The sequence below is a fragment of the Trichomycterus rosablanca genome, chromosome 17 (genome assembly GCF_030014385.1).
Source record: "Trichomycterus rosablanca isolate fTriRos1 chromosome 17, fTriRos1.hap1, whole genome shotgun sequence".
NCBI lineage: Eukaryota > Metazoa > Chordata > Actinopteri > Siluriformes > Trichomycteridae > Trichomycterus > Trichomycterus rosablanca.
The window spans coordinates 11,778,324-11,805,941 of record NC_086004.1 but is presented as its reverse complement, the minus strand read 5'-3'; the positions used below and the strand labels follow the sequence as shown (position 1 = coordinate 11,805,941).

At 44.1% G+C, this 27,618-nt stretch overlaps 1 protein-coding gene across 3 annotated transcripts in view; it reads right to left on the bottom strand.

The window, feature by feature from the left end:
• adgrl2a (adhesion G protein-coupled receptor L2a) overlaps nt 1–27,618 on the bottom strand; it is a 158,781-nt gene that overhangs the window by 49,495 nt on the left and 81,668 nt on the right. For all 3 annotated transcript variants that reach the window (XM_063013317.1, XM_063013318.1, XM_063013319.1), the window contains exon 5: nt 26,360–27,160. In XM_063013317.1, the coding sequence (XP_062869387.1) occupies nt 26,360–27,160 (801 nt within the window). The remainder of the gene's footprint in view (nt 1–26,359; nt 27,161–27,618) is intronic.

Genomic DNA, 27,618 nt, shown 5'->3' with positions numbered 1-27,618 from the left:
TTCTCGAGGTTGCTGCCAATTCTCGCCCATGAATCGCTGTTCACGTATCCGAATACTGTTGCTTTTTGCTCTATATAAAGAACGCTTCCTGAAAACTAAGCCTGACTCCACAGGCTGAATAACCTAAATACGGCGCAATAAAAACACGGTCCTGTAAAAATCACAGCACGCTCGAAGGTACAGAAATACATGGGACCGGTATCTGCTGTCTCCAGCTGGAAAACAAAACTCTGATGGAAACGGCTTGGTCTGGCAGCCTGCTGATAATAGCCCCAACGGAGTGTCTGAGAGATTCCAGTCCGGTGTGCGTGCGAGAGAGCTTTCTCTTTGAGGTTGGTCATGACCTACTGTGAATTAGTCTCGACTGGCCGGGTGGAGAGCTCTGGCTCGATCCACGCTCGGCCTGAAAGAAAACCGCTTCAGACACTCTGCTATTGAAACGATTTTAGGACTTATCAGATAGGTTCATACAGATCCCTTAAAAGATGAGTAAAGTAAATTTAAAACAAATTTAGAATTTGATGCCTGTGACATACTGAAAAAGTTTGGACAGAGGCGTGTCTATTTATCACTGTATTCCATCAACTTTTGGAATTATTTTGGAACTAAGGACATTAATCATCCTCGAACATTGCAGTTTTGTAAATTTATGTTTGTCCACTCCTGCTTGCTACAATAATTCATTTGCTCGACAGTCCTCGGTCGCAATTGTCTGATTCTTTTCTTTGTTTTGAGCCACACATTTTCACAATTTGAGACAGATCTGGCCTGCAGGCAGGCCACACTATCACACACATGGTGCCTACAAAACCACAATGTTGCTAAATTATGGCAGCATACACTGATCAGCCATAACATTAAACCACCTCATTGTTCCTACACTCACTGTCCATTTTATCAGCTCTACCTACCATATAAAAGCACTTTATAGTTCTACAATTACCGACTGTAGTCCATCTATTTCTCTACATGCCTTTTTAGCCTGCTTTCATCCTGTTCTTCAATGGTCAGGACCAACCACAGGACCACCAGAGCAGGTATTATTTGGGTGGTGGATCATTCTCAGCACTGCAGTGACACTGACATGGTGGTGGTGTGTCAGTGTGTGTTGTGCTGGTATGAGTGGATCAGACACAGCAGCGCTGATGGAGTTTTTAAACACCTCACTGTCACTGCTGGACTGAGAATAGTCCACCAACCAAATATATATACAGCCAACAGCGCCGCGTAGGCAGCATCCTGTGACCACTGATGAAGGTCTAGAAGATGACCAACTCAAACCGCAGCAATAGATGAGCGATCGTCTCTGACTTTAAATCTACAAGGTGGACCAACTAGGTAGGAGTGTCTAATAGAGTGGACAGTGAGTGGACACTGTTTAAAAACTCCAGCAGCGCTGCTGTGTCTGATCCACTCATACCAGCACAACACACACTAACACACCACCACCATGTCATTGTCACTGCAGTGCTGAGAATGATCCACCACCCAAATAATACCTGCTCTGTGGTGGTCCTGTGGGGGTCCTGACCATTGAAGAACAGCATGAAAAGGGGCTAACAAAGCATAGTATAGTGTAGAAACAAGGAGGTGGTTTTAATGTTTTGGCTGATCAGTTTATATCTAACCTTTGTATTATTTTAATTTAAAATTTTAAATTGTTCAAGTCGTCATCATTTCCATTAAGGGAAGTTTAAACATTAATGTTTGCAAGCATTTGTCAGGAATTTAGCTTGTTTTATTAAAGAAAAGATGATCACAGGTCTAAGTCGCTCATGCCATGGCTATATGATATGTGCAAACATAAACAGAAGCATATTCTCAGAAACAGAATCAGCTAATGCCTTTTCTCTGCAGCATTTTAAATGAGAACCAGCTACTGATCATATTACATCCCTGTCCTGGACTACAGAAGACATAAAAAGAAATATTCATGGTCGATGACATGCAGGATCAATTATGACTATGAGCATGTTGAAATTTTACTCAGGGTTTGGTGCTGTTTAGCTCTGGACAGAGTCCAGGCCTTAATTCGAACCTCAGCGATGCAGTGCTGTGTGCTGTTGGTAGTTCAGCTCATGTCTGTATACAGAATCAGCATCGACGAGCAGATCATCTCACGCATGAAAATTCCAGCTGTGTGCAAATTTCTCAAACCAAACCTACACTCAACTATTCAAGAGTTTTACTGATTCCTATAAAACCTCACTGCAAATATCATTAAATCTTTAAGGAGAAGTCAGAAAAACCACATCTGATGACAGAGACAAACCACATGATTTTTTTCCCCCCAGTTTTCCTGAAATGCATTAAGCACTATTTAAAGGCTTGTCCAGTCCTGTTTTATAGCTGAAGGAAACAGAATACGATGATAATACTTAGATTTGACTCTAATTCTGGTTTATTTGCGGTTAGAATTAGGCACGGGTCTATTGCAGATGGAAAATAGACTCCTCGAAGCGGTCCATACAGCAGGCTTAATACACCTTCATGGGGGCTGGTGAGAGTGGTTTCAGTGATGGTATATGTTTCAGAGCGATACCCTGGATTCATTACAATTTCTCTGTGGGACTGAGTCTAGTGAAGCTCATGCCAAGTTCACACTACACGACTTTCCGAGTTGTTCAGATCGCTGTACAGTTCACACTACACGACTGATCGGCGATAGGGGATTACACGCTACTCGATCTCTCATCGGGAGGAATCACAGGCGAGTCTGTCTGGTCTCCCAGACTACGTTTTGTCACAAAAACACCCGCGAGAAGTGACCAGGGGTTTAATGATACCACGTCCAAAAATGCACGTCGACAATAAGCGAGGGATCCGAGCTGTTCGTGTGCTGATGTGCAGCGTAAAAGCAAGTAGGAAAAATAAATGAATCCGAGTGGATTGGGCAACGTGACCAGCAGGGATTGTCTGTTCTATAGTGAGTTAGAGGTTAATAAATATTTTTTGCAATGCAGCGTGGGTATGATGGTTTGGCGTGGACAATAAGATCACAAATACTCTAAAGCTTGTGTGTGTGTGTGTGTGCTGATGTGTTTTTTTTATGCATTTTCTCCCCTTTTTTCCCCCTTTAGCGCGTCCAATTGCATCATGCTTCCTCTCCTCTGACCGAGGAGATCGAAGCTAACCCACGCCCCCTTTGACACGTGGGCAGCAAGCCGTATGCATTTTATCACCCACACATTGACGAGTGTTGTGCCACCTGCGTTGTGTACGGAGAGACACACCCTAGGAGAACTCTTTCCTCATCTCTGTGCAGGTGCCTCTAATCAGCCAGCAGAGGTCGTAATTGCACCAGTCTGACAGAGAGAGACCCATATCCGGCTTAGTCCCGCCCATCTGAACAACAGGCCAATCGTTGTTTATGTGGCCCCTCAGCCTCAGCCGGCAAGGCAGAGCTGAGATTCGATACGATGTATTCGAGACCCCAGCTCTGGTTGCAGCGTGTGTTTTTTACCGCTGCGCCACCTGAGCAACCGTATGTGTGCTGATGTGTTCTGCTAAAAATCATATTATGCCCCTGTCCCATGTTTTTACACTCCTCCCATGGGTTTCCCCTCACCCCATAACCTGCGTTCTCATTGGCTGTAGTTCGACACCGCACTCGCTGCCTTTCACACTACACGATTTTGAATCGGCGACAGGTCCAGATATTTAACATGCTAGATATTCTTCTTGAGTCGAGCCCCTCTGAGCTGTTGAACAGTTCACACATAGCGATGGAGAGCCGAGTTTCGAGCCCCGAGCTGCCACATCTTGCGGCGACCAGACGGCGAGCGAAAATCAGGCGCAAAATCACCTTGTCTCGATCTGTGATTCGACCGATTGTATTTGAAACACACTTCACTTTTACACAGCAGCAGAGCTGTTTTTTTTGCAGTGCCACTGCTGGTTCAGTTGGTACTGTCACCTAGCAATTGAGGCAACTGTAGAGTAGGCATATCATAATCCTTCAAATGTCTGGCTCAGATATGTGTGTCATGGTTAATTTGATATGCTGTGTGAGCAGCGCATGAATGAATAAGAGCACTTTTATATTCTCTTAGATTTATATATAAAGCATACGGCATGATTTTTACACAGTATATAGATGTGTTTACCATACAGACAAATAGATTTCCTTATTGATTAATATTATTAAGTGGTTCATAATTATTACAAATAATATGAACCATATCTGAATCATATCTGAATCATTATACATGAATTATATAATTGGATCATATTATTAATAATACCAGGGACAGTGGTAGCCTAGTGGGTAAAGATTTGGGCTATCAAAGGTTGAGAGTTTGAATCCCAGCTGTGCCATGCAGCCACTGTTGGACCCTTGAGCGGGGCCCTTAACCCTCTCGGCTCCAGGGGTGCCGTACATTGAGTGACCCGGCACTCTGACCCCAGCGTCCAAATAAGCCGAGATATGCAGAAAAAGAATTTTGTTTTACTGTACACCTGTAGAGGGCGGCACGGTGGCTCGGCGGGTAGCACTGTCGCCTCACAGCAAGAAGGTCCTGGTCCTCCCCGTCTCTGCGTGGGTTTCCTCTGGGAGCTCCGGTTTCCTCCCACAGTCCAAAAACATGCAGTCAGGTTAACTGGAGACACTCAATTGCCTTATAGGTGAATGGGTGTATGTGTGTGTGCCCTGTGATGGACTGGCGCCCTGTCCAGGGTGTTACTGTGTGCCTTGCACCCACTGAAAAGCTGGGATAGGCTCCAGCAACCCCCCCCCCCCAAGAAATTGAGTGAGTGTACATCTGTATATGTATATATGACTTTTAAAGACATTCTATTCTATAAGTAAGTCTACTGCCTGTAGTTGTACAGTCGATCGACAGGTATTTTAAGTGCACAACAGAGGGCGGCACGGTGGCTCGATGGGTAACACTGTCGCCTCACGACAAGTAGATCCTGGGTTTGATTCCCGGGGGTTCTTACAGCAGCAGAATAGCTGAAGAACAAGGAATCGTACTACGGGTCTGCCTTCATACTGCTATAGTCACATCACATTGGGTGTTGGACTTTGGAATCTCCATTCTGTGCTTACAACATTTTACAACAGCTTAACGACAGACGTTGCTTATCACTGTACTCAATCAGCCACACACACACACACACACACACACACACACATATATATTAACAGGGGTTGGACAAAATAACTGAAACACCTGGTTTTAGACCACAATAATTTATTAGTATGGTGTAGGGCCTCCTTTTGCGGCCAATACAGCGTCAATTCGTCTTGGAAATGACATATACAAGTCCTGCACAGTGGTCAGAGGGATTTTAAGCTATTCTTCTTGCAGGATAGTGGCCAGGTCACTACGTGATGCTGGTGGAGGAAAACGTTTCCTGACTCGCTTCTCCAAAACACCCCAAAGTGGCTCAATAATATTTAGATCTGGTGACTGTGCAGGCCATGGGAGATGTTCAACTTCACTTTCATGTTCATCAAACCAATCTTTCACCAGTCTTGCTGTGTGTATTGGTGCATTGTCATCCTGATACACGGCACCGCCATTGGATGCACATGGTCCTCCAGAATGGTTCGGTAGTCCTTGGCAGTGACGCGCCCATCTAGCACAAGTATTGGGCCAAGGGAATGCCATGATATGGCAGCCCAAACCATCACTGATCCACCCCCATGCTTCACTCTGGGCATGCAACAGTCTGGGTGGTATGCTTCTTTGGGGCTTCTCCACACCGTAACTCTCCCGGATGTGGGGAAAACAGTAAAGGTGGACTCATCAGAGAACAATACATGTTTCACATTGTCCACAGCCCAAGATTTGTGCTCCTTGCAACATTGAAACCGACGTTTGGCATTGGCACGAGTGACCAAAGGTTTGGCTATAGCAGCCCGGCCGTGTATATTGACCCTGTGGAGCTCCCGACGGACAGTTCTGGTGGAAACAGGAGAGTTGAGGTGCACATTTAATTCTGCCGTGATTTGGGCAGCCGTGGTTTTATGTTTTTTGGATACAATCCGGGTTAGCACCCGAACATCCCTTTCAGACAGCTTCCTCTTGCGTCCACAGTTAATCCTGTTGGATGTGGTTTGTCCTTCTTGGTGGTATGCTGACATTACCCTGGATACCGTGGCTCTTGATACATCACAAAGACTTGCTGTCTTGGTCACAGATGCGCCAGCAAGACGTGCACCAACAATTTGTCCTCTTTTGAACTCTGGTATGTCACCCATAATGTTGTGTGCATTGCAATATTTTGAGCAAAACTGTGCTCTTACCCTGCTAATTGAACCTTCACACTCTGCTCTTACTGGTGCAATGTGCAATTAATGAAGATTGGCCACCAGACTGGTCCAATTTAGCCATGAAACCTCCCACACTAAAATGACAGGTGTTTCAGTTATTTTGTCCAACCCCTGTATATATAATGCACAAGCAGCAAAGTACTAATATAGTGGTAGCCTAGTGGGTAGAGATTTGGGATATCAATCTAAGGGTTGAGAGTTCGAATCTTAGTTCTGCCGTTGTTGGGCCATTGAGCAACGCCCTTAACCCTCTTGGCTCCAGGGGCGCCATACTATGGCTGACCCTGGGCTCGTTTTCGTTGTACTGTACACACGTATATGTATATATGACAAATAAAGGCATTCTATTCTATATAAACCATAATATCAAATTTTTCCATAACAACCCCAAACCCTGGACTGGTGCTTTACCAATTCTACCTGTTGCGTCACTATGCCATAACAGGTATATGTGATGCTGCTTGCAACTCTTTCCTACTACAGTATGATGAGACTACGCTACACTGCATAGCATCTGTTGTTCTGACCCTAAAAACACAGCGTTATTTTAAGACTGCATTAGCGCATGTGAATTTTGATACTGTTCCAAACTAGCATTGAAATGCTGTATATCAACGGCGGCGCTTGTTCAGTCGGCCACTATTCACACAGCACCTAGACGTTCTCTGATATTAATTCACCCTCTGCTACAACAAAGACCATTTTTCTTAAGCTCAATAGACCAGCAACCCTGAAATTAATATGTCTGTCGAACAGCAAGCCCGAAGGGAACCTTCAATTAGCTGTCAGGAAAGAAGACGTAAAGAAATATTGCATGGAAGGGCTATAACGGCGTATTCATAAGTGGCCGGGATGATAGACACACACCCGGTACCTCTTAATCCCCCTAAACTTCTTATAATAACTGGAAAATGGGCACATTATATAGAAGGGTTTGATTCATCGGGTACATACAGGCAATAATCTAGGACTTGAGAAAAGGAATTGTTGTCATGTGTTGTCAGCACAGAATGAGAGACGGTTGGGACTGTGTGCCAGAGCTCTCACTGTCCGTGCATCTCTCATACATGCGAACACACACACACTCACACGTTTGGTGAAAAATGAAAAATGACAGCCAGTGTGTATTCTATATTATGCTTAATGGCACACTCAGCTGTGCGCAGCTCGCTCTTTCACATGAGTAATGTGCGGCCTGTTAGCAGACGGAACCTGGGCGCGGTGATATCGATGCCTGGGCTCATTTCTGAAGGAGAAGTGGCACGGGCTACTTCAGTGCACGCTGCTGAGTAGATCATCGAGCGCCGGTCTGAAGCCCAGGACGTCTGCTCTGATTAGTGCCTCTTGTGCGCTACTATGAGCCGAGGTGTTAAACGCTGATGTTCATCAGGAGTGAAACATTGCTCCCAGGTGGTAATCAGCCACCAGTAAAGAGTACAACAGGAAACGGGGAGTAAAAAAAACACAGCTCAAACAATTACAGGCTGTTTGGTGTTGGTGTGTGTGTGTGGGGGGCGTGGGGTATAAAAATGTGTTCACCATCTAAAATGGTACTTTAAAAATCACAGCAGTATGTGTGTAAATGTTCAACGTTAATTACAGGTGTGATTTGTACTTTGTAATCGTGCTTTCGGAAATGTGTAAGTGGACAGTGGTAGCCTAGTGGGTAGAGCTTTGGGCTATCGAATGAAAGACTGAGAGTAGGGCTGTCGCGCTAACCGCAATTTTGAAATATCGCGGTATAGACCAGCCAACCGCAGGGCATGCTGGACAACCGCAACACCGCGATATTCACGTTTTTTCTTTCTTTCTTCTCCTTTTTTTTATTGTTGCAGGTCCATCTTGTTTTATACGCTTACATTCGTGCGTAATAAATGTTAAATAAATTCATAATGAAAATGAGCTAAGAGCGAGATTTTCCCGCAACCTGTTCTCATGCGTTGCTGCTGAGTGTCAGGCTTTGTGTTTTAAAATGTAAACAATCGCAACAGGAATTATGGGCAAGTTTATTAATGATTAAATTGAGTTCACACTCAATAAATACTTGTAATTTAGACTATATTCAAACAGCCTCGGCGTACTAAAACACTTAATGACGGTTAATATGGCATTGCAGCCTGCAGATTCTCTCTTGCTGGCTTGCTGGAATGATTTAAATGCATTTTTTCGTTGAATAAAAATGTATTGAAACGAATAATAACTTGAAATGTAGTATATATTATGTTAATTATACCTACTAAATAGATGGTTAATAGTGGCGCGATAACCAGGCTAGACTTTCTCTGATCTCTAAAGTCGCATGCAGGTTCAGTACATCTACAGTGTATTAATGCAACGAGCACCATCAGAGAGAGTTTTAGTACCGAGGGGAACATCACTACCCCACTCAGATCCTCTCTAAAACACATCAGGTGAACATGTTGGTTCGTCTAGCGCGCATGATAACGCAGGTTTAAACTCTTACAGACTTTATTCTTTATTCTATTTTTTTACCATATTTTGATTAGATGTGCATTTAAAATATTTAGCCTAAACACTTTTTTTTTGTTTCACACTGTATATCTAACCTAGGCTAGAAGCTAATTTAAACCTTTTTTTAATAGAGAAAAGACACGCATCCCTGCTCTGTTCTGTATTTAACAATAGCCTAAACACGCATTTCATTGGTCTTAAAGCCGTCTCATCTTTGTCATTATAAAGCAATAATATACCGAATCATAGCCTAACAATAAAGCTTGTTTATATAGCTCTAAAATCCAGATCAATTAAGTAATTTTCAAAAAAAAAAAAAAAAATGGCGATATAACCGCATACCGCGATATTGAGACAGGCTGAATACCGCAAGGGGAAATTCTGTCACCGCGACAGCCCTAACTGAGAGGTCTAATCCCAGCTCTTCCATGCAGCCACTGGTACCCCTTTTCCACCGACGCGGCACGGAGCCCGTTCCGGTTCCCGAACTTGACTTTGAACCGAGTTCCGCGTGTTTCCACCGGAAAAAAGAGGTTCCAGACAGCGAACTAGCGGGCCAATCTGGCGCCACAGAATACTTGGTTTTTCAGCCCGAACCGTGACGTCACCTGTGGGCGTATCATGTTGTACAGCATAGCGACAGCAACAATGGCGTCCGCTGGGCTCTCGTATGGAGCTTAATGCTGCATTTTTATCTTTTAAAGTTCTCCTGATTACATTTTGAGCCAGTTTGCCGCTTATATTTTCAAAGCGCCTTTAAAAAGGTGAACTGTGTGATATTACGTGATAAAAGTGACCCGGACAGAACGGAAAATGCATGTTATAAAACGGATAGTTCCGGTCCTAAAATCTGATTGGCTGAGCTGCGTTCGAAGCCGTTGTAAAATCCCCGATAAACGCACACCTAGGACCACCTCACATCATTCCATATTAATACGCCACTGAAAAGAAAAAGTCAATGTTATTTTCGCCCTCATGTTGCCTAGCAACACTGTTAATCGAACTACCTGTCGTCGCGGAAGAATGCTTTATTGTAAGTTTATACACAATAAATACATTTATGAATTAAACATTGTTGTATTTATTATATTTTATGTTGACCGCCGTTTTATAAAAGCAATAAGCCACTCGAGACCGTGCATTACTGTTATGATTTTAGCACGGGGAAAGAAGTTTTAGGCACTCCGCTTCGCGTCGTGCCAAAAACGTCATCCCCGTGCTAAAATCACAGTAACGCACGGCCTCTTGTGGCTTATTGCTTTATTAAGCATTCTAACGTTCATGCTTTGGTTCTAACAGGTTTCAGCAGATTTGTGTTCTTTGACTGTTGTTTACTAAAACTTGAGAAACGAAATGTTCACTATGGAAGCACTTCTGTAAGTCGCTCTGGATAAGAGCGTCTGCCAAATGCAGAAAATGTAAATGTAAACGTGAAAAGTAAAGCGTGAAGCTTTTTCAACAGTTAAACACAGATACATGTGGTATTTTAGAGTAAATTTGATGGTTATTTCACACAGATGGATGTTCGTGTTGCGGAAATTTAATGATGTTTTATCGCTCGAGCCGAGCGCTGAGTAAACCGGCTATTTGTGCCGAGGGTCGCGGTGAAAGCGAAGCGCAAAACGCTTCTCACGTTAATGAATTAAAGAAAACACGTCACGTCTTCTTATCACCGATTGTTAGACCGATGCTTTTTGCATAAAAACAAACATCTGTAACAGCAGCACAAATGCTCGCACATAATCTACACACTCCGCCATGATGATACTGCTACTTGGTTCTCAAAAACTGGTGGAAACGCAAGTCGGTTCTCTACAAAACACCAAGGTTCAGAGAAACCTGAACAGAACCGGTTCAAGAACCATGGTTTTTTTGGTGGAAAAGGGGTATGATAGGTCTTTGAGCAAGGCCCTTTACCCTCCCGACTCCTAATAAAGGCATTCTAATTTAAGACATCTCTATAGTTTAATTTCAGATCTCTGTAGTTTTACCTAAAAGGGTAACACTGACACTTACACTTCAGAAGGGTGCCTGGGTGAAGCAGTGATCTAACACGCTAACACACCACTCTAAAGTGTTCAAAGTCATGAGTTTGATCCTCAGAAAAGCCTGGCTGGGTGTCTGCACAAACACAATTTGACTTGTTTAACCAAGGCAAGGTGGGATGGCGTTTGTTCCAGCTGTCACTGCTGTATGCAATTTCTGGGACTGGCCTGGTCATTTGTGCATTGTGTGGGGTCGGGGTTGTCACATGAAGCTTAGCAGACCTTTCCGTATGAAAAACGCCTCTGTGTGGGAACTCGACGCTGGCGGGTGATAAGAAGTGGCCAGAGGGAGCTCGTGGTGATCCGGCTCTGCTCGGTCTGATCGGGGGTCGTGCAAGTGGCAGCGGATTTACGATGGGGAACTGGAGATGACTAGATTGGGAGATACAGGGTAAAAAATCCAGAAGAAAATCTAGTTGAAGTAGTTCAGGATGACATTCGGTTGTATTTGAAGAATGAGCAGTCTCTCTTCACAGCAAGAAGGTCCTGGGTTCGATCCCCAGGTGGTCAGCTCCGGTTTCCTCCCACAGTCCAAAAACATGCAGTCAGGTTAATTGGAGACACTGAATTGCCCTATAGGTGAATGGGTGTGTGTATGTTTGTCTGCCCTGTGATGGACTGGCGCCCCGTCCAGGGTGTTACTGTGTGCCTTGCGCCCATTGAAAAGCTGGGATAAGTCCCAGCACAGCGACCCTGATTGGATAAGCGGTTAATAAGCGGTTCTTACATATGTTTAATACCTTGTCAGTTTGTTTTATTGTATAGTATTAGGTTTAAATTTGGTTTATTCATGTGCGTATAGTGTTTGATCACTGCTGAAATATTTCTTCTTCATATTGTATGACTATATTTAGTCACGGGAACTGAATTGTGTTGTAACTTTAAACCATGTGTCAAACTCAAATCCGGCTTGCCACGTCATTTTATGTGGCCCGCGAGAGCTTGAAAGACGTACGATTGTCTTAAAATACACTGTAAAATCGTACATAGACTGCATCTCCCACAATGCATGTCGATTTTGTGACCTACAAACTGACCGCATCCGCCACTAGATGGCAGTGTTTCCACATCAGCGTTTAACTGAAACTGTTGGTTTGGTTTTCCAACAAGTGATGTTGAGAAATATCTACAAATAATCCCAAAATGTACAAGAAGAGAACATTGAAGCAGAAGGAGGAAATTTAATGAAAGATGGGAATACAAGTGAATACAAGTTTGTGCTTCAAGAAGAAAAAACGGTACGTCTCGTGTTATGAGGCCGTGTCTGTGGTAAAGAAGTACAATATGAATGTAGATATACATTATAAATAAACAATATAAATTTGGCATTTTGACACCAAACACACAATTTAGCCTCCAAGAAAAACAACAAATTGTCCAAGACTTAAAAGGCAGACTGCAATCACAGCAGGATACGTTACTATCGATCCTTTAAGGGCCACCATAATGCAGATGTGGCCCTCTGTGAAAATGAGTTTGACACCCCTGCTTTAAATAAATAAACTCCTTTTGACCAATCAGAATTGAGAACTCAGCAGCACCATGGTATAATGAACTTTACTAGCTAATCGTGGTGACTAAGTGAAATTGCGTCACGGATTGTAAGACGAGCCTTATATGCAATTTGCTGTGAAATTCAAAATGTACGATTTGTGTTAAGCAATTTAACGTTTTTTATTTGCGTATCATTGGTTAATTTGCGCTATGAGGTGGTCCTTGCAATCCTACGGCAGTTCAGTTAGTCAAAATGTCCAAGATGTCGAAGTGTAAAGCAGCTAAAACACAACTCAAGTAACTGAGTTTGGAAAACCCCCAACCAATTCTGTGGATGTTGGGGGGGAGGGGGGATGTTAAAACACTGAACGTTCTAGTTTTACATTCAACTGTTAAAGTAGGCTGTGCTGTTCTATTTAAGCAATAGAACACGAGAGGGAGTGTGTTATCGCGAATAACATCACGGCTGTGATCCGGTCGCAGGCACGAGCCGAAGGCGAGCCGTAGATAACACACGACCTCAAGTGTTCTATTGCTTTTATACAACAGTTTTTACAAAAGAAAGAAAATAAATCAAAGAAGCCCTGAATTTCATAATAAATATGCTTCAATATTAACAATACCTTCCGCCAAAAAGTAGTTCCATAATATAAAGTTTAACACTACAAACAAAGCAGACATCCGAAGTTGCAAAAACTCATTTCAGGGAGGTAAGAAGAACAAGAAGAAGAAGGCAAGAACCTCCGAAGGGAAAAAAAGAAATAAAAAACCTCTTGCACACACCAAAGGATTATGGGTGATAACAGAACTTTTAGGAGCTGCTAACTGGGCTATTAAGCTAACTGTTCGCGTTACAAACACATTAATGTTCCCTACATAGTGCCCTAAATTGTGTATCAGATCTCTGATTTATGTTCCCTACACAGTGCACTAGATTGTATATCAGATAACTGATTTAAAACGTGATCGGGAATAAGGTCTGTGTTGCCTGCATGCGCGTTTGTGTGCATGAAGTTTGTCGTTACTGGCAACGCGTCAGCGGAGTAATACAGTCGTGGTGTGAAAAGGCCGTGCTGTTATCACGAATATCAGCACGGTTAGAACGCTTCTCAACCAATCAGATTGTAAGGTCGGAACTAACTGTTGTATAACATTCAATTTATGAGATTAGATTAAATATCTGACACAAAACAGCACAGAGATATGTCCCACCACCCAAATCCCTATACCCCATACCTACTCTGTGGTGGTCCTGACCATTGAAGAACAGCATAAAATGGGGCTAACAAAGCATGCAGAGAAACAGATGGGCTACAGTCAGTAATTGTAGAACTACAAAGGGAGGGGGGGGGGGGGTGCTGGGTATACAGTGAGTTCCAAACAGTACAATGAAGAATCAGTACACTGTGGCTTATAAATGAAAACAGAATTTTGGCTACACTGCTCCAGCCCTACTCCAGGCAACCAAAACATGGAACCAAACGAGCATATTAGATGACTCATGTGGCCATTAAAAAGCGCCCTGTCCCCACTTTAACCCGCCGACTAGTATATCTCAGTATATCTATGTGCTGTGTGTAGATACGTTAACAGTTCTATCATGGTTGTTTTCAGAAATTGCAGGAAAAGGCCTAACATTATTAATGGCAGGCCAGCTGACTAAGCCGTGTGTGTGTGTGATTTCACTGTCTGGGTCCTGTGCGGGTCTTGCATGCCAAACAGCAGCAGAGCCAAGTGAACGTGCGGAGCGGGCTCCACTCGCTCACCCACTCGCTCACCCACTCGCTCACCCACTCGCTCGCTTTCTCACTCGCTCCTTCTTTCGAGTAAACGTCAGCAGATTTTGTTCCGAACCTTCAGGCTATGTCTCATTCATGCTGCACAAGTAGAGGAAATATTTCAGACCTTCAGGAAATCGGATCTGGACGTATCAACTCGTTTTGATCAGCAGTGCTGTACGGGTACTCAGAATGCAGCCGGACCAATTATGTATATGACGTTTAATTTGATGTGTAATTTCATTTCATTTGCATGGATTACCGCTGCTTTGTGCTGGTCAGGGTCATGGCGGGTGCGATTTCACACACCCCAAGCGAAACACAGATTCATTGCAGGGCCTTGGCCAAGCTTTATACACTGATCAGCCATAACATTAAAACCATCTCCTTGTTTCTACACTCACTGTCCATTTTATCAGCTCCACTTAACATGTACTGACTGTAGTCCATCTGTTTCTCTACACACCTTTTAAGCCCCATTTTACCCTGTTCTTTGGTGGTGTGTTAGTGTGTGTTGTGCTGGTATGAGTGGATCAGACACAGCAGCGCTGCTGGAGTTTTGAAATACCTTGTCCACTCTATTAGACACTCCTACCTAGTTGGTCCACCTTGTAGATGTAAAGTCAGAGACGATCGCTCATCTATTGCTGCTGTTTGAGTTGGTCATCTTCTAGACCTTTATCAGTGGTCACAGGACGCTGCCCACGGGGCGCTGTTGAAAGGACATATTTGGTTGGTGGACTATTCTCAGTCCAGCAGGGACAGTGCGGTGTTTAAAACTCCATCAGTGTCTTATAAGTGTCTTATCCACTTATACCAGCACATGACACACTAACACACCACCACCATGTCAGTGTCACCCCACATACCCTATACCTACTCTGTGGTGGTCCTGTGGGGGTTCAGGACAATTGAAGAACAGCATGAAAGGGGGTTAACAAAGCATGCAGAGAAACAGATGGACTACAGTCAGTAATTGTAGAACTACGGGGGGGGGGCAGACACACATACACACATACACACACCCATTCCCCTATAGAGCAATTCAGTGTCTCCAGTTAACCTGACTGCATGTTTTTGGGACTGTGTGAGGAAACCGGAGCTCCCGAAAGAAACCCACACAGACACTGGGAGAACATGCAAACTTCGCACAGAAAGGACCCCGCCTGGGGATCGAACCCTGGACCTTCTTGCCGTGAGGCGACAGTGCCACCCCCCCCCCCCCCATCCCCGGTGAAACAATAGAATAAATAAATACATTGCAAAAACAGGGTCTAAGCTGGAGAAACACTCGTTGTTAGTAACAAATGGCTCTACAGAATAGCTTAGATTAAATCCAGATGGTTTCTGGCTTTACTGGTTGGCATATGAATAGGAGCAATGCAATGCTTAGTGCTCAATATGGCTGTTGTATTACGGAACATTACAAGCTTTATTAAATGTTTATAACAGCCAAAAGCTGAAAGGCGGATTCAATAAACTTCATAAGAAGTGTTAGGCATTTAATTAAAATAAATTGCAGAATATTATAACATTAAAAAATGTTCTATATAGTGCATTCAAATGGGATGTTACAGGTTATGTAGTGCACATATAGAATTACATAAGATAATTAGATTATTAGGACAAAATCTTGAGTTCAGGTGCTTCAATCAAAGCCATTGCTAACAGGTATACTGTTAAAATACCTGGTCATGTATGTTTTTTGGGGGGTGGCTCTGTTGGTAGCACGGTGGCCTCACAGCAAGAAGGTCCTGGATTCGATTCTGGAGTTTGCATGTTCTCCGCGTGTCTGCGTGGGTTTCCTCACACAGTCCAAAGACATGCAAGTGATTGATCTTGTGTAACCAGTGACTTGTCATGAACGTAACCAGTGTGTAAAAATAACGTTAAAATCCTAATAAATAAACATGTAGCCGGACCACCCACTGATGGGTGTTACGATCTATGATTTTTGTTTACTTTGAATGTTGAATTAAACATGTTCTCTTTTGTAAAAACCAGGCATGACTGAATAAATACAATGGGGTGCATTTGTTTATGCAAAGCTGAGATTTGCCAGGCCACTAAATGCATGCAGATCCAGCGAAACTCACTGTGGATAGGATGTGGAAACAAATCTACGATTACACGTGTAGGGACATACGTGTGCAGCTGTTCATATTTAGCTCATAAATGAACTAAATAGCACTCTGAATTAATTGAATGTCATATAGAAAATAAGCAGAGCGGATGGAGTGTGCAATAGAAACTAGTGAACTTTATTGTAAACCTGACTGTAAACTGTGATTCTAATCATGCACTGCATAAACGTATCCAGCTGTGAAATTGCGACTCAGCTGCTGCATATCAAACAGTCAAGGATGCTTTATCAATCTGAAGGTTTGTTCATACATTCAGAGGTCATTTTAGCTCAAGAGGCAACACAGCCAACAACAGTCGATGATGTTAAGTAGACCACAAACATACGACACGTGACACAGTGTAGTCAATGATCTCGTTCCTCAGCCTTTGTCCCGTTTTTCGCTTACGGGGTCGGCATTTCCGGCTTCTTCCCGTTAGGGGTCGCCGACGGGATCTGGCAAAGTTTTTACGCCGGATGCCCATCCTGACGCGACCCTCCCTATTTATCCGGGCTTGGGACCGGGGCTACAATGCACTGGTCTGTGCATCCCAGCGGCTAGGTAACTATGGGACAATTCAGTGTCTCCCGAGCTCCCGGAGGAACCCAGGACCTTCTCGCTGTGAGGCGACAGTGCTACCCACTTAGCCACCGTGCCGCCCCACAGTGTAGTCACTAATCTTTCAGCAAAAAAGAGCAAAGCACCGCTCTGTCGTTTAGCTGTATCGTTTATAAACCATATACAACCATAAATGAAATAGCTTTAAAAATCCGTCCTGTACATGCCTGATTATATGGACGAAAGGAGCAGCATGCAACGGAATACCTTAAGCAAAAAGACTTCAATAGAAATTGGCTATCATCTCAATTAGCTGATTATCAAGGTCTATGAGTTAATTGCAGCGGCAGCAATAAATAAAAACACATTAGCAGACCTATAAAAATCATGGAAGGCTGGAGTTAAGTACACCAAGAACCACTTATAATACTCAAATGCACCATAAAACAGGCAATTTCTTAGTTCATCAGCACTGATTGTAGAAGTAATAAATTGCTTTATTTTCACGGTAGAAAGGAACGAGTTAGCCTTCATTAGAAAGGCTGATGTAAATAAAATTCATCGCTCGTCAGAACTGCTAGGTCAATTTATTTTTTCATTTTCATTAACTGCTTCATAGTGGTCTGGGTTGCAGCGGGCGCCGGGCAGAAATACCCTGGGCAGGTCGGCAAGCCATCGCAGGGGCGCTATCCTCTCTATAAGACGCAGACAATCATGTAGACGCCTGGTCGGCTGATGGCTAGCCCACCATCGAACTTCAGCAGCGGTGAGCTAACGATCAAGAGTCAATTCAAGTGGGATAATCAGCTAGCACAGCCTTTCTCAACCGGGGTGCCGTCTGGCTTCGTCAGGGGTGCCGTCAAAAAGATTCTGACGTTACTGATATTGAAAATGAAATACATTTAAAATACCACAAAGTCACCTTATCATGAAAATGTAGACCATTAGCCGCCTCAAACATCAAAACTTGTCTCACACGCCCCTTTCCCCATGCTACAACGTCAACGCGCAATACGAATGTCCTTATTTGTCATGCCAATAAAGCTTCTTTTGAGTTTAAGTTTGAGAGCCGTAATTGAGCTACAGAGAGAACATGCAGACAATGAGCAGTGCTAGTGGAATAATGACAAATAATTGAGAAATAAACTATAAACTTGTTTAATGATGTTAAATCTGATTGGTTCATGATGTGTACGTTTTAAAGCAGAAACAAACACAAGCAATCTCTGCACAAAAGAGGATCTTTCTGAAACTTAATGCAATGCAACCACAGTACGTCTCTCCCTGTAGTGTTTTTGTGTGTTAGCAGTCCGAGTAATGAAGTGTACGTTTTTTAATACATTTTAGACTGGGGTGACTTGAAATTTTGAATACTTTTAAAAGGGTGCCGTGACTGGAGCTAGCACACCAGCGCGGAGATTCTGAGTTCCGGAGTTCGAATCGGCTAGGCTTTCCCTATCAGGCGCAATTGGCCTCCAGTCTGCTGGGTGAAAAAGAGATGGATTAAGGAATGGGGTTATCAGCGCTGTGTAAGGACTTGGGCGTGGCTCTCAACCTCACACGCAAATCCACTGAATTATGAATGAATAAGAAGGGTTAGGTGGACTGCGCACACGTCGGATGGAGTGTGTGTCGGGCAAATGTACACCCTATCGGACGCTGTCGCTAAATAATGCATAACATTATGACCACTGACTGAGGTGAAGTGAATAACACTGATTATCTCTTCATCACGGCACCTTAGTGGGTTAGCGGGTGGGCTATATTAGGCAGCAAGTGCACATTTTATCCTCAAATTGAATGTGTTAGGAGCAGGAAAAATGTACAAGCGTAAGGATTTGAGCGAGTTTGATAAGGGCCAAATTGTGATGGCTAGACGACTGGGTCAGAGCATCTCCGAAACTGCAGCTCTTGTGGGGTGTTCCCGGTCTGCAGTGGTCAGTATCTATCAAAAGTGGTCCAAGGATCATCGATGCACGTGGGGAGCGAAGGCTGGTCCGTGTGGTCCGATCCGACAGACGAGCTACTGCAGGGGGCCAATGCCATATTAGGAAGGTGGTCATAATGTTGTGCCTGATTGATATATTCCTTTACTCGAACCCACAATGCCACAGATAGAAGTCGGAAGGACATCAACAGTATTTGTCTTCTCGGATGTGTTAGAAAAGAGGATCTATTTATGGCTGGTCATGCTGAGATTCACTATCAGTGGCTGAAGAGCCCGCTGCCCACAGTGCGTGCCGTACACTGCAATCCTAAAATTACTCTCTATCGGTCTTTTTCAAGTGGAAAGAGAAATATCAGTGGCTATCAACCTTTTTTTTTTTTTTTTGGCAAAAAGCTAGTTTCATCTATAGAAATAATAGGTACATTGCATAGAGGTGAAGAATTCTATACACTTAGCTGTCCAGTCTACTGTTTCAGAACGACTGAACTGTTCAGCTGCAACCACTTCAGTGTATTATTTTCTACCAGCCTTTTTTTTTTTTTTCTATCTGTCCACAATGTGCAGGCGTGGTCCCACCCCGATGTTCTCCGACACTGTAAAGGAGTGCGAAGAAGCACTGGATTCTCCTCATTTACACCGATCAGTATGAATTCATGGACCCTGTTAAACAAAAGTGCCACATTTTACGACAGTCATTAAATAACACGTATAAACTGAATGATAGAATAAATGGAAGCTACAATACACAGTACAGCTTAACTTAAACCTTTGATGCACAACCTGGGTCAAAAGTGACCCGACTGAGTTTTTATTTTCTATATCTTCTATATCTTTATATAAATTAATTTCGTCAATCAAGCTTTCATGAATTCCTCAATTAACTTGTTTTTGATCATCACAAATCCTTATTTCAGTTTTATATTTTTTGTTTTTTTTAATAAAAATCATTTTTGTATCACTACCCTTCTAATGCACAACATGGGTCAAAAATGACCCTTATGTATTTACTATGGAATTTGACAGGAACTACTGACATTTGTAAGTGTTTGTAGTCAGAAACATATTTACTGATCTTTTGAAAGACAACCAAAGATTAGGCCCTTGAATCTTGAATATGTCCAATACTATTAGCTTGCTAGCTGTTTACATATTCTAGTGTGGAACATTAAATGGTGAAATGGTTTCAAAACATATACCAAAAAGATATTCAATAATACATGCAATAGAAGAGGTTTGCTTAGCTTGTGCATCAAAGGATTAATTAATAGTTGAATGAAAACCTAGAATGTTCAGCGACGCTGTGGGCTCCGTTTCAAATACGAAAATACTCGTCTGTTTTTTGACACACGCCCCTCTGCGCCCACGGAATTGGTTAGGAGTTTTACAAACTCATTTACCCGAGTCGTGTTTTTGGCTGGACATTTTGACTAAGCGATTGCTAACTGAATTGCTGTAGGATTGCTAGGACCGTCTAATAGTGCGAATTAACCCAGTGAACGTGAGGCACTGAAATGCTATGTGAATGAAAAGCGGTAAATCGCTTAACACAGAAAGGACCCAACCAGCCCCGCCTGGGGATCCAACCTTCTTGCTGTGAGGCGACAGTGATATCCACCGTGCCGCCCTGAAACGGCTCATTTATTGATCTGTGAAGCATTTTCACGGCTGTGAATACGGTAGAGCCTTCGTTATTAGACCATACTATACAATATTTGAACACTTGGTAGTTGGGTATGCTAGTGTTGTACCTTGGCAATAATTTAAAGACAATGTCTGCATGTCCTGCCAACAGTTGAATTTTGGGAGATCCACTTTCTGTCGAAAGTACTTGTACCTCCTTTAAATAGATTCTAAACAGTGATTGTGTTCGCTTGGAGTCCAAAAGTTCTGGAGAAATAATTTGACATAACAAGATGTGTTTTAGGGCGGCACGGTGGCTCGGTGGGTAGCACTGTCGCCTCACAGCAAAACGGTCCTGGGTTCGATCCCCAGACGGGGCGGTCCGGGTCCTTTCTGTGTGAAGTTTGCACGTTCTCCCCGTGTCTGCGTGGGTTTCTTCCGGGAGCTCCGTTCTCCTCCAACAGTCCAAAAACATGCAGTCAGGTAAACTGGAGACACTGAATTGACCTATAGGTGAATGGGTGTGTGTATGTGTGAGTGTGTGTGTCTGCCCTGCGATGGACTGGCGCCCCGACCAGGGTGTTACTGTGTGCCTTGTGCCCATTGAAAAGCTGGGATAGGCTTCAGCGACCCCCTGTGACGCTAATTGGATAAGCGGGTTCGATTCCAATGTGGGGTGGAGTTTGAATGTTCTCCCCGTGTCTGTGTGGGTTTCCTCCGGGAGCTCCGGTTTCCTCCCACAGTCCAAAAAATATCGTATAGTATGGTCTGATAACTAAAGATCTACCTAATTCATGGACATGAAAAGCGCTGTTAAATGAGCCGTTTCAGGGCGGCACGGTGGCTCGGTCGGTAGCACTGTCACCTCATAGCAAGAAGGTCCTGGGTTCGATCCCCAAGAGGGGCGGTCCGGGTCCTATCTGTGTGGAGTTTGCATGTTAGCCAGGTTAACTGGAGACACTGAATTGCCCTATAGGTAAATAAGCGTGTGTATGTGTGTCTGCCCTGCGATGGACTGACGCCCCGTCCAAGGTGTTACTGTGTGCCTTGCGCCCGTTGAAAAGCTGGGATAGGCTCCAACACCCCTCCAAGTGAGTGAGTTATGTGGTTAGATTTATATTCATTTGTATTTGTCCGTTGCTCTGGTGCAGCACAGCTTTTTTCCTGCATTTATAAAATTCGACTGCTCCCTGTATGCTTTGCTTTTATCTCATCTGTCTTAATCTGTTAGCGATTTATAAAATCCCTGACACCTAACACAAGGATGAGCATAAAGCTGATAATGCACACAGCTGTTAGCAAGCAAGTGCTGTACATGACGTGACCCGTAGCTTGCACGTCTTTCTTTTTTTCTTCTACAAACACCATACAGGCAGTTACATTTTGGCCTCATCCTTCAGTCGTTCAATCATGTGCTTATGAGTGAAGATAAGGAATATGGCATGTGAGTATTCCTGCTTTCCTTTATGATTCAAATCCAACCTAATATGCTCTGTGCGTATTGCTTACTGCTCATTGTCCGTGGGGAACGAAGCCCAGCTGCGACTGTGGTTTAGTTACTCTGACTGCTCAACAAATTACGTTCCTCAGATACGGAGGCTGTAGGATGAATTTTAAAAAATGTGTTAGACCCACTTATCTGTGTGATGCTGCCTGACCTCTTTCCTTCAGCGAGGTTTATCTGGAGTACAAGTAAAACCTATGATAGTGGAATCGGGGTTATGGTTAAAACTCTTACTAGTACTCTGGGTTTTAAAGTCTATCGTTCGTTCATTTGCACTAACCGCTGTTCATTTGTTCGTTTACGTCCTGGTCAGGGTTGGGGCTGGACCGCCGGCCGAATCGGTGCCATTTCCGCCCCCGGGACATTATATTACATTTATCTAATTATTGCAAATTTAGGACATATCATTAATTAATTAATTTATTTATTAGGATTTTAACGTCATGTTTTACACTTTGGTTGCATTCATCATTCATGACAGAAACGGTAGATACTCGTTACACAAGGTTCATAAGTTAATTCATTAATTTTCTTATCCGCTTATCCAATTAGGGTCGCTGGGGGGGGGGGATGCCAGTCCTTCGCAGGGCAGACACACACACCCATTCACTTATAGGGCAATTCAGTGTCTCCAATTAACCTGACTGCATGTTTTTTGGACTGTGGGAGAAAACCCTCACAGACACGGGGAGAACATGCAAACTCTGCACAGAAAGGACCCGGACCGCCCGAGGCGACAGTGCTACCCACTAAGCCACCACCGTGCCACCGGTTCACAAGTTGATGGACAATTTTGTATCTCCAATTCACCTCACTTGCATGTTTTTGGGCTGTGGGAGGAAACCCACGTAGACACGGGGAGAACATGCAAACTCTGCACAGAAAGGACCAGGACCGCCACGCCTGGGGATCGAACCCAGGACCTTCCTGCTGTGAGGCGACAGTGCTACCCACCGAGCCACCGTGCCGCCAGTTCACAAGTTGATGGACGATGTTGTATCCCCACTTTATCTCACTTATTTTATTATATTTTATTATTTGCTGTTGTTGTTTTTCCTTGCACCGAGGGGGGGGGGGGGGTTGTATTTAAATTTCGTTGTGTAAGTGTACAAGTACAATGTGCAATGACAATAAAGGATTCGTATTCGTATTCACTTGCATGTTTTTGGGCTGTGGGAGGAAACCCACACAGACATGAGGAGAACATGCAAACTCTGCACAGAAAGGACCAGGACCGCCACGCCTGGGGATCGAACCCAGGACCTTCCTGCTGTGAGGCGACAGTGCTACCCACTAAGCCACCGTGCCGCCAGTTCACAAGTTGATGGACGATTTTGTATCTCCAATTTATCTCACTTGCATGTTTTTGGGCTGTGGGAGGAAACCCACGTAGACACGGGGAGAACATGCAAACTGCACAGAAAGGACCCGGACCGCCCCGCCTGGGGATCGAACCCAGGACCTTCCTGCTGTGATGCAACAGTGCTACCCGTTAAGCCACCGTGCTGCCGGTTCACAAGTTGATGGATGATTTTGTATCTCTATTTTATCTCACTTGCATGTTTTTGGGCTGTGTGAGGTAACCCACGCAGACACGGGGAGAACATGCAAACTCCGCACAGGAGGGACCCGGACCGCCCCGCCCCGCCTGGGGATCTTAACACATTTACTAACACCAATTCAAGGATCAATTTAAATCAGCCATTCCAACCAGAGGAAACCTTACAACCTTGAAGAACTCCTCCCCTTGGCTCTTAGCAGCTTAATAAACAATGCTACACTGACATGACATTTCAGATCAATTCTTCCTCCTAGTAGGCTTCCCTCTCCTTTTCCACCTACAATAACCACCTGGCTTCACAAGTGCAAACTGTTTGTTTAAGGGCTGACAATCAATCGGGACACTGTGCCACTTGGACGAACCTATTGTTGCCCCAAGGCAGCCTGTGTACCTGTCCAGGCAGGTACGTCTCCACCGAATTGTTTCCCCTGGAGGAGAAGGAGCTGGTAACATCGGTCACATGGGCCTTAGCTAAGGGAATACGAGAGCATCTGAGGAAAATCCTCTGACACAGATCTCTTATGATATGCTAACCGGGTCTGTTATGTTGTTTACCGTGGAGAGCTTTGCAGCCTCGCACTTCTCCTTGTAGCGCTTCCGGAACACATCTAACTCGGATTAAATCAAAATTAAAAATCGTTCACGCGCGACGTTCAACACAAAGACCAAGGGATAACCAGACTTGGCTGTAGCTCTCGGGAATCGAGCTTTAGGCCGGTTCTAAGACTTTGTCTAGACTTGGTATAAGCATCGGTAGATTATAAATGGACAGCAGTGGCATGCATCAATATTATATCATATTACAAATATGATGTGGCCATATGCTCCTGAGAGCTCCTAATGTGGTATAAGAGTGTCACACTGCCTGCTGTTCCTCTCCCTGTCAGCGAATGATCATGTGGCACATTCGGCCAGTCGGACAGCGTGGAGGGAGTCTGCGTCTAGGGTTGGGCGGTATGACGGTATTGCGATATACCGCGGTATTTAAAAATGTTGACGGTATTTTAAAAATGTGAAGCGACAAATTTCTGCTTCAGGTCCACCTTGAAAACGGAGACTTTAAGACCTTCGCGCATCCACAGTAAAGGAGGGGTGGGAGTGGTAGGCGGTTGGAGCTCACTGTTTGGTTGTGGGGGCGCTCACTGTTTGAGATGATAACACAAAAGCAAGGGAGCGCTCTACATAGGGTGTGTTCAAACACCTAGTGAGCTGCCTTGCTTTCCTACTGCCTACATAGGCAGCTGCCTCAGTAGAGAGGATTCTAATAAGTCAGTGACTTATTATAAGGCAGGTTATTCGACCGCGCTACTTAGACAGCGATTCCATCGGGTTTTGCTCGCTAAGCTAACAGTTAGCATCTTGCCATTCAAAACCACGGGATGGGGTGGCACAACGCGCTAGCATGTCAATATAACATCTCCGTGTACCGAATGCGGTTACATTCACTGACAAGCCTGAACTTGCAAAAAAAACACACACACAAGTTTATACAACATAATATTATCTGTGTGTGTGTGCGTGTGTGTGTCGTGCTCACTCTTCGCGATACTAAAAGTGTTTCGGATTTGAATTCCGACAATAAACAGCTTTTATTATGACTGATTAATTCCCCGTACTGATGTGAAGCAGAACAGCACAAAAATGAAAACATGTACAGTATATAGCGGCTCCCAGAGATGCGACTCGGTTCATTTGAAAGAGCCGTTCAATAGAATCGGATCGCTCGCGAACGACCCATTACTAACAGAGAGACGGTATGAAAATCGGCAATACTGCCCAACCCTATCAGCGTCACCAGTGTACTAATCGCTACACCTATCTATTTAAGCGTGAATGCAATCATGATACTTTGTAAGGTATTGCCAGTATGTACTCTGCGTACTGAGCGTTCTTCATGTGGCACTTTTGCCTACGCATTCTGTGTTTGCCCTCGAATTGTGTTTTGCCTAGTTTGTTTGTGTGCTGACCTTCAGCTTGTTTCTGACTACTCTTAAGATTACCCTTTGTACAGTGGTACCTTGTAACTCGACGTCCCATAAACTCAAAATCTTTGAAACTCGACGCTCTTTGTACCTTTAAACTGAGAATTTCCCTTAAACTTGACGTGTGTGACAGCCGCTTTGTTCAGCACTCGGCTTGAGATGTGCATTAAAACGTCTGAGACGAATCTGTATTTGTGTGGGATAACCGTCAAATTCACTCTGAAAGCTCCACATGTATCTGTGTTTAGCTGGATTTTTATCCTGTTTCACTTTTAAACTTGTGTTATAGCTCGGGGGGCTGAGAAATGGTGAGAATCAGCTTTTCCGAGAGAGTCTAAAACGCTTAACGTGACTTCATGTATTAAAAGAACGACACAGGAAAACTAAACCTTTCTTCATTTTTACTGCTCATAAGTTCTCTTCACTAATGAAATTCCGCGCTTGTTGTTTTAGTACAATAAGACACGCTAAGCTTTGTGCATCGCTACACTCCATGGGAAATAATGGTACAGCCAGCGCAAAAGCTATTGTGCAGCTTCTCATGTGAATGCGCCTTTAATGAACGGAATACGGTATTCCAAGATCAAGCATCTTCACGATTAAGAAGCATAAGGAAACAATAACGAAGTCAAAATAAAGAGCAGATTTTATTGTTTTAATTGTAATTGTAAATTGAACTTGTATTCTTATATAAACAATACCTCGAAACTCAACGTCTTTTAAACTCGATGCGCTCCCAGAACCAACTGACGTCGAGTTTCAATGTAAGACTGTACTGTGAACTGGTTATTAAACATCGAAAGGTCTCATCGGCCCTCCATGAGACATCTGACCACATTTACACATTTAATTTGTGTTGGCCGTTTGTCATCTGATCACCCAAGACACATCTTAAAGCCACATGTAAGCTGTAAACTGGACCTTTGTGTATCAGCAAGCAGGAAGCACTGTAGTTCTGCGCTAACAATTTTGGACCAGAATTGACATGACTTACCGTGAGCCGGGTCGGGAGGTCCGAAGGCCAGGTTGTAGCGGAGGACGTAAAAGTTATTCCACACATAGAGCTGGTTGTCCCTGGGGTTGTACTCCACGGCAGCGATGTACTGATACTGGTTGGGGAAGTGGATGTCCACATACTCACCGCGGCTGAGCCTGGTGTTGTATGTGTAGTCGATGACGCCCTTGCTCACTTCGCTCTCGTTGTCCTCGTAGGTGGATCGGAGCACATAAAGCACGCCGCAGATCATGAAGGCATTGGAGGCTGAGCGCTTGTCGTACGTGGTTTCCCACGTCGCCTCGAAGCGCAACGTGTAAGGGTTCAGCTGGCTCAGCACCATCATGCCGTTGTTCTGCTCGGTGCCGTAAATCACCCACAGGCCGTTCTCATCCACAGCCAGGTCGATGTCCGTCTTGCCGCCCCACTTGTACGGCGACGTATCGTGATAGTTGGCGTTGTTGATGATGGCCTCGCCGCTCTTGATGCGCGTCCGCAGGTCGAACTTTACGATGTTCCGTGTTCTCTCCTTGTTAAAGAACACGGCCCCGTCGTACACCACGAAACCGGTGCCGTCCACCCGGTGGGGCAGTTTATACGTCGTGGTCTGGCGGGAGTTCTGAAAGTCGTCGAGTGTAGGGTACTCGATCAACGTGTCAGTTCTGTACGGAGTCCAGGGCATAAAATAGACTTTGTCGCCGGCCTGAAGTGGGTCTTTGCACCAGGCACCGGCTTGCTGCTCCGCCTCAAAGAGAAACGAAGGATCTCCGACGGCTTTCAGAGTTCCAGGACAAACAAAAACTAGTGATAAGGGAAAAAAAAGTAAAACAGAACAGTCAAACGTGAGCAGACCTGACTCAGACGTATTGCAATTTAAAGTCTGGCCAGTCTGGTACTACATCAGCATGATAATTGGGTGGTCTGAGACGACAGGGACAAAAACACACACTGGATCGACTAAAAAGCTACAGCTACTCAACATTTAAATCCGCATCTGAAATGTGAGACTAAAACAGAACGAAAGACAAATAGGCTCCGATCTGCTCGGTCAAAAAACTGGGGTATTTAGAAGCAACTGAAATCAAAGAAAAGAAAGAAATGAAACTAAATAAATAAATAAACAAATAAAAAGACAACCAACAGTCCCTGTAAATAAAATAATTCAACTAAAAGAGAAAATTTTAACAGAAGCAAACGGCAAGTCTGCGAAAGTGTACTCATTGTGACGATGTGGCATTTTGCGGCCTTTACGCTACACC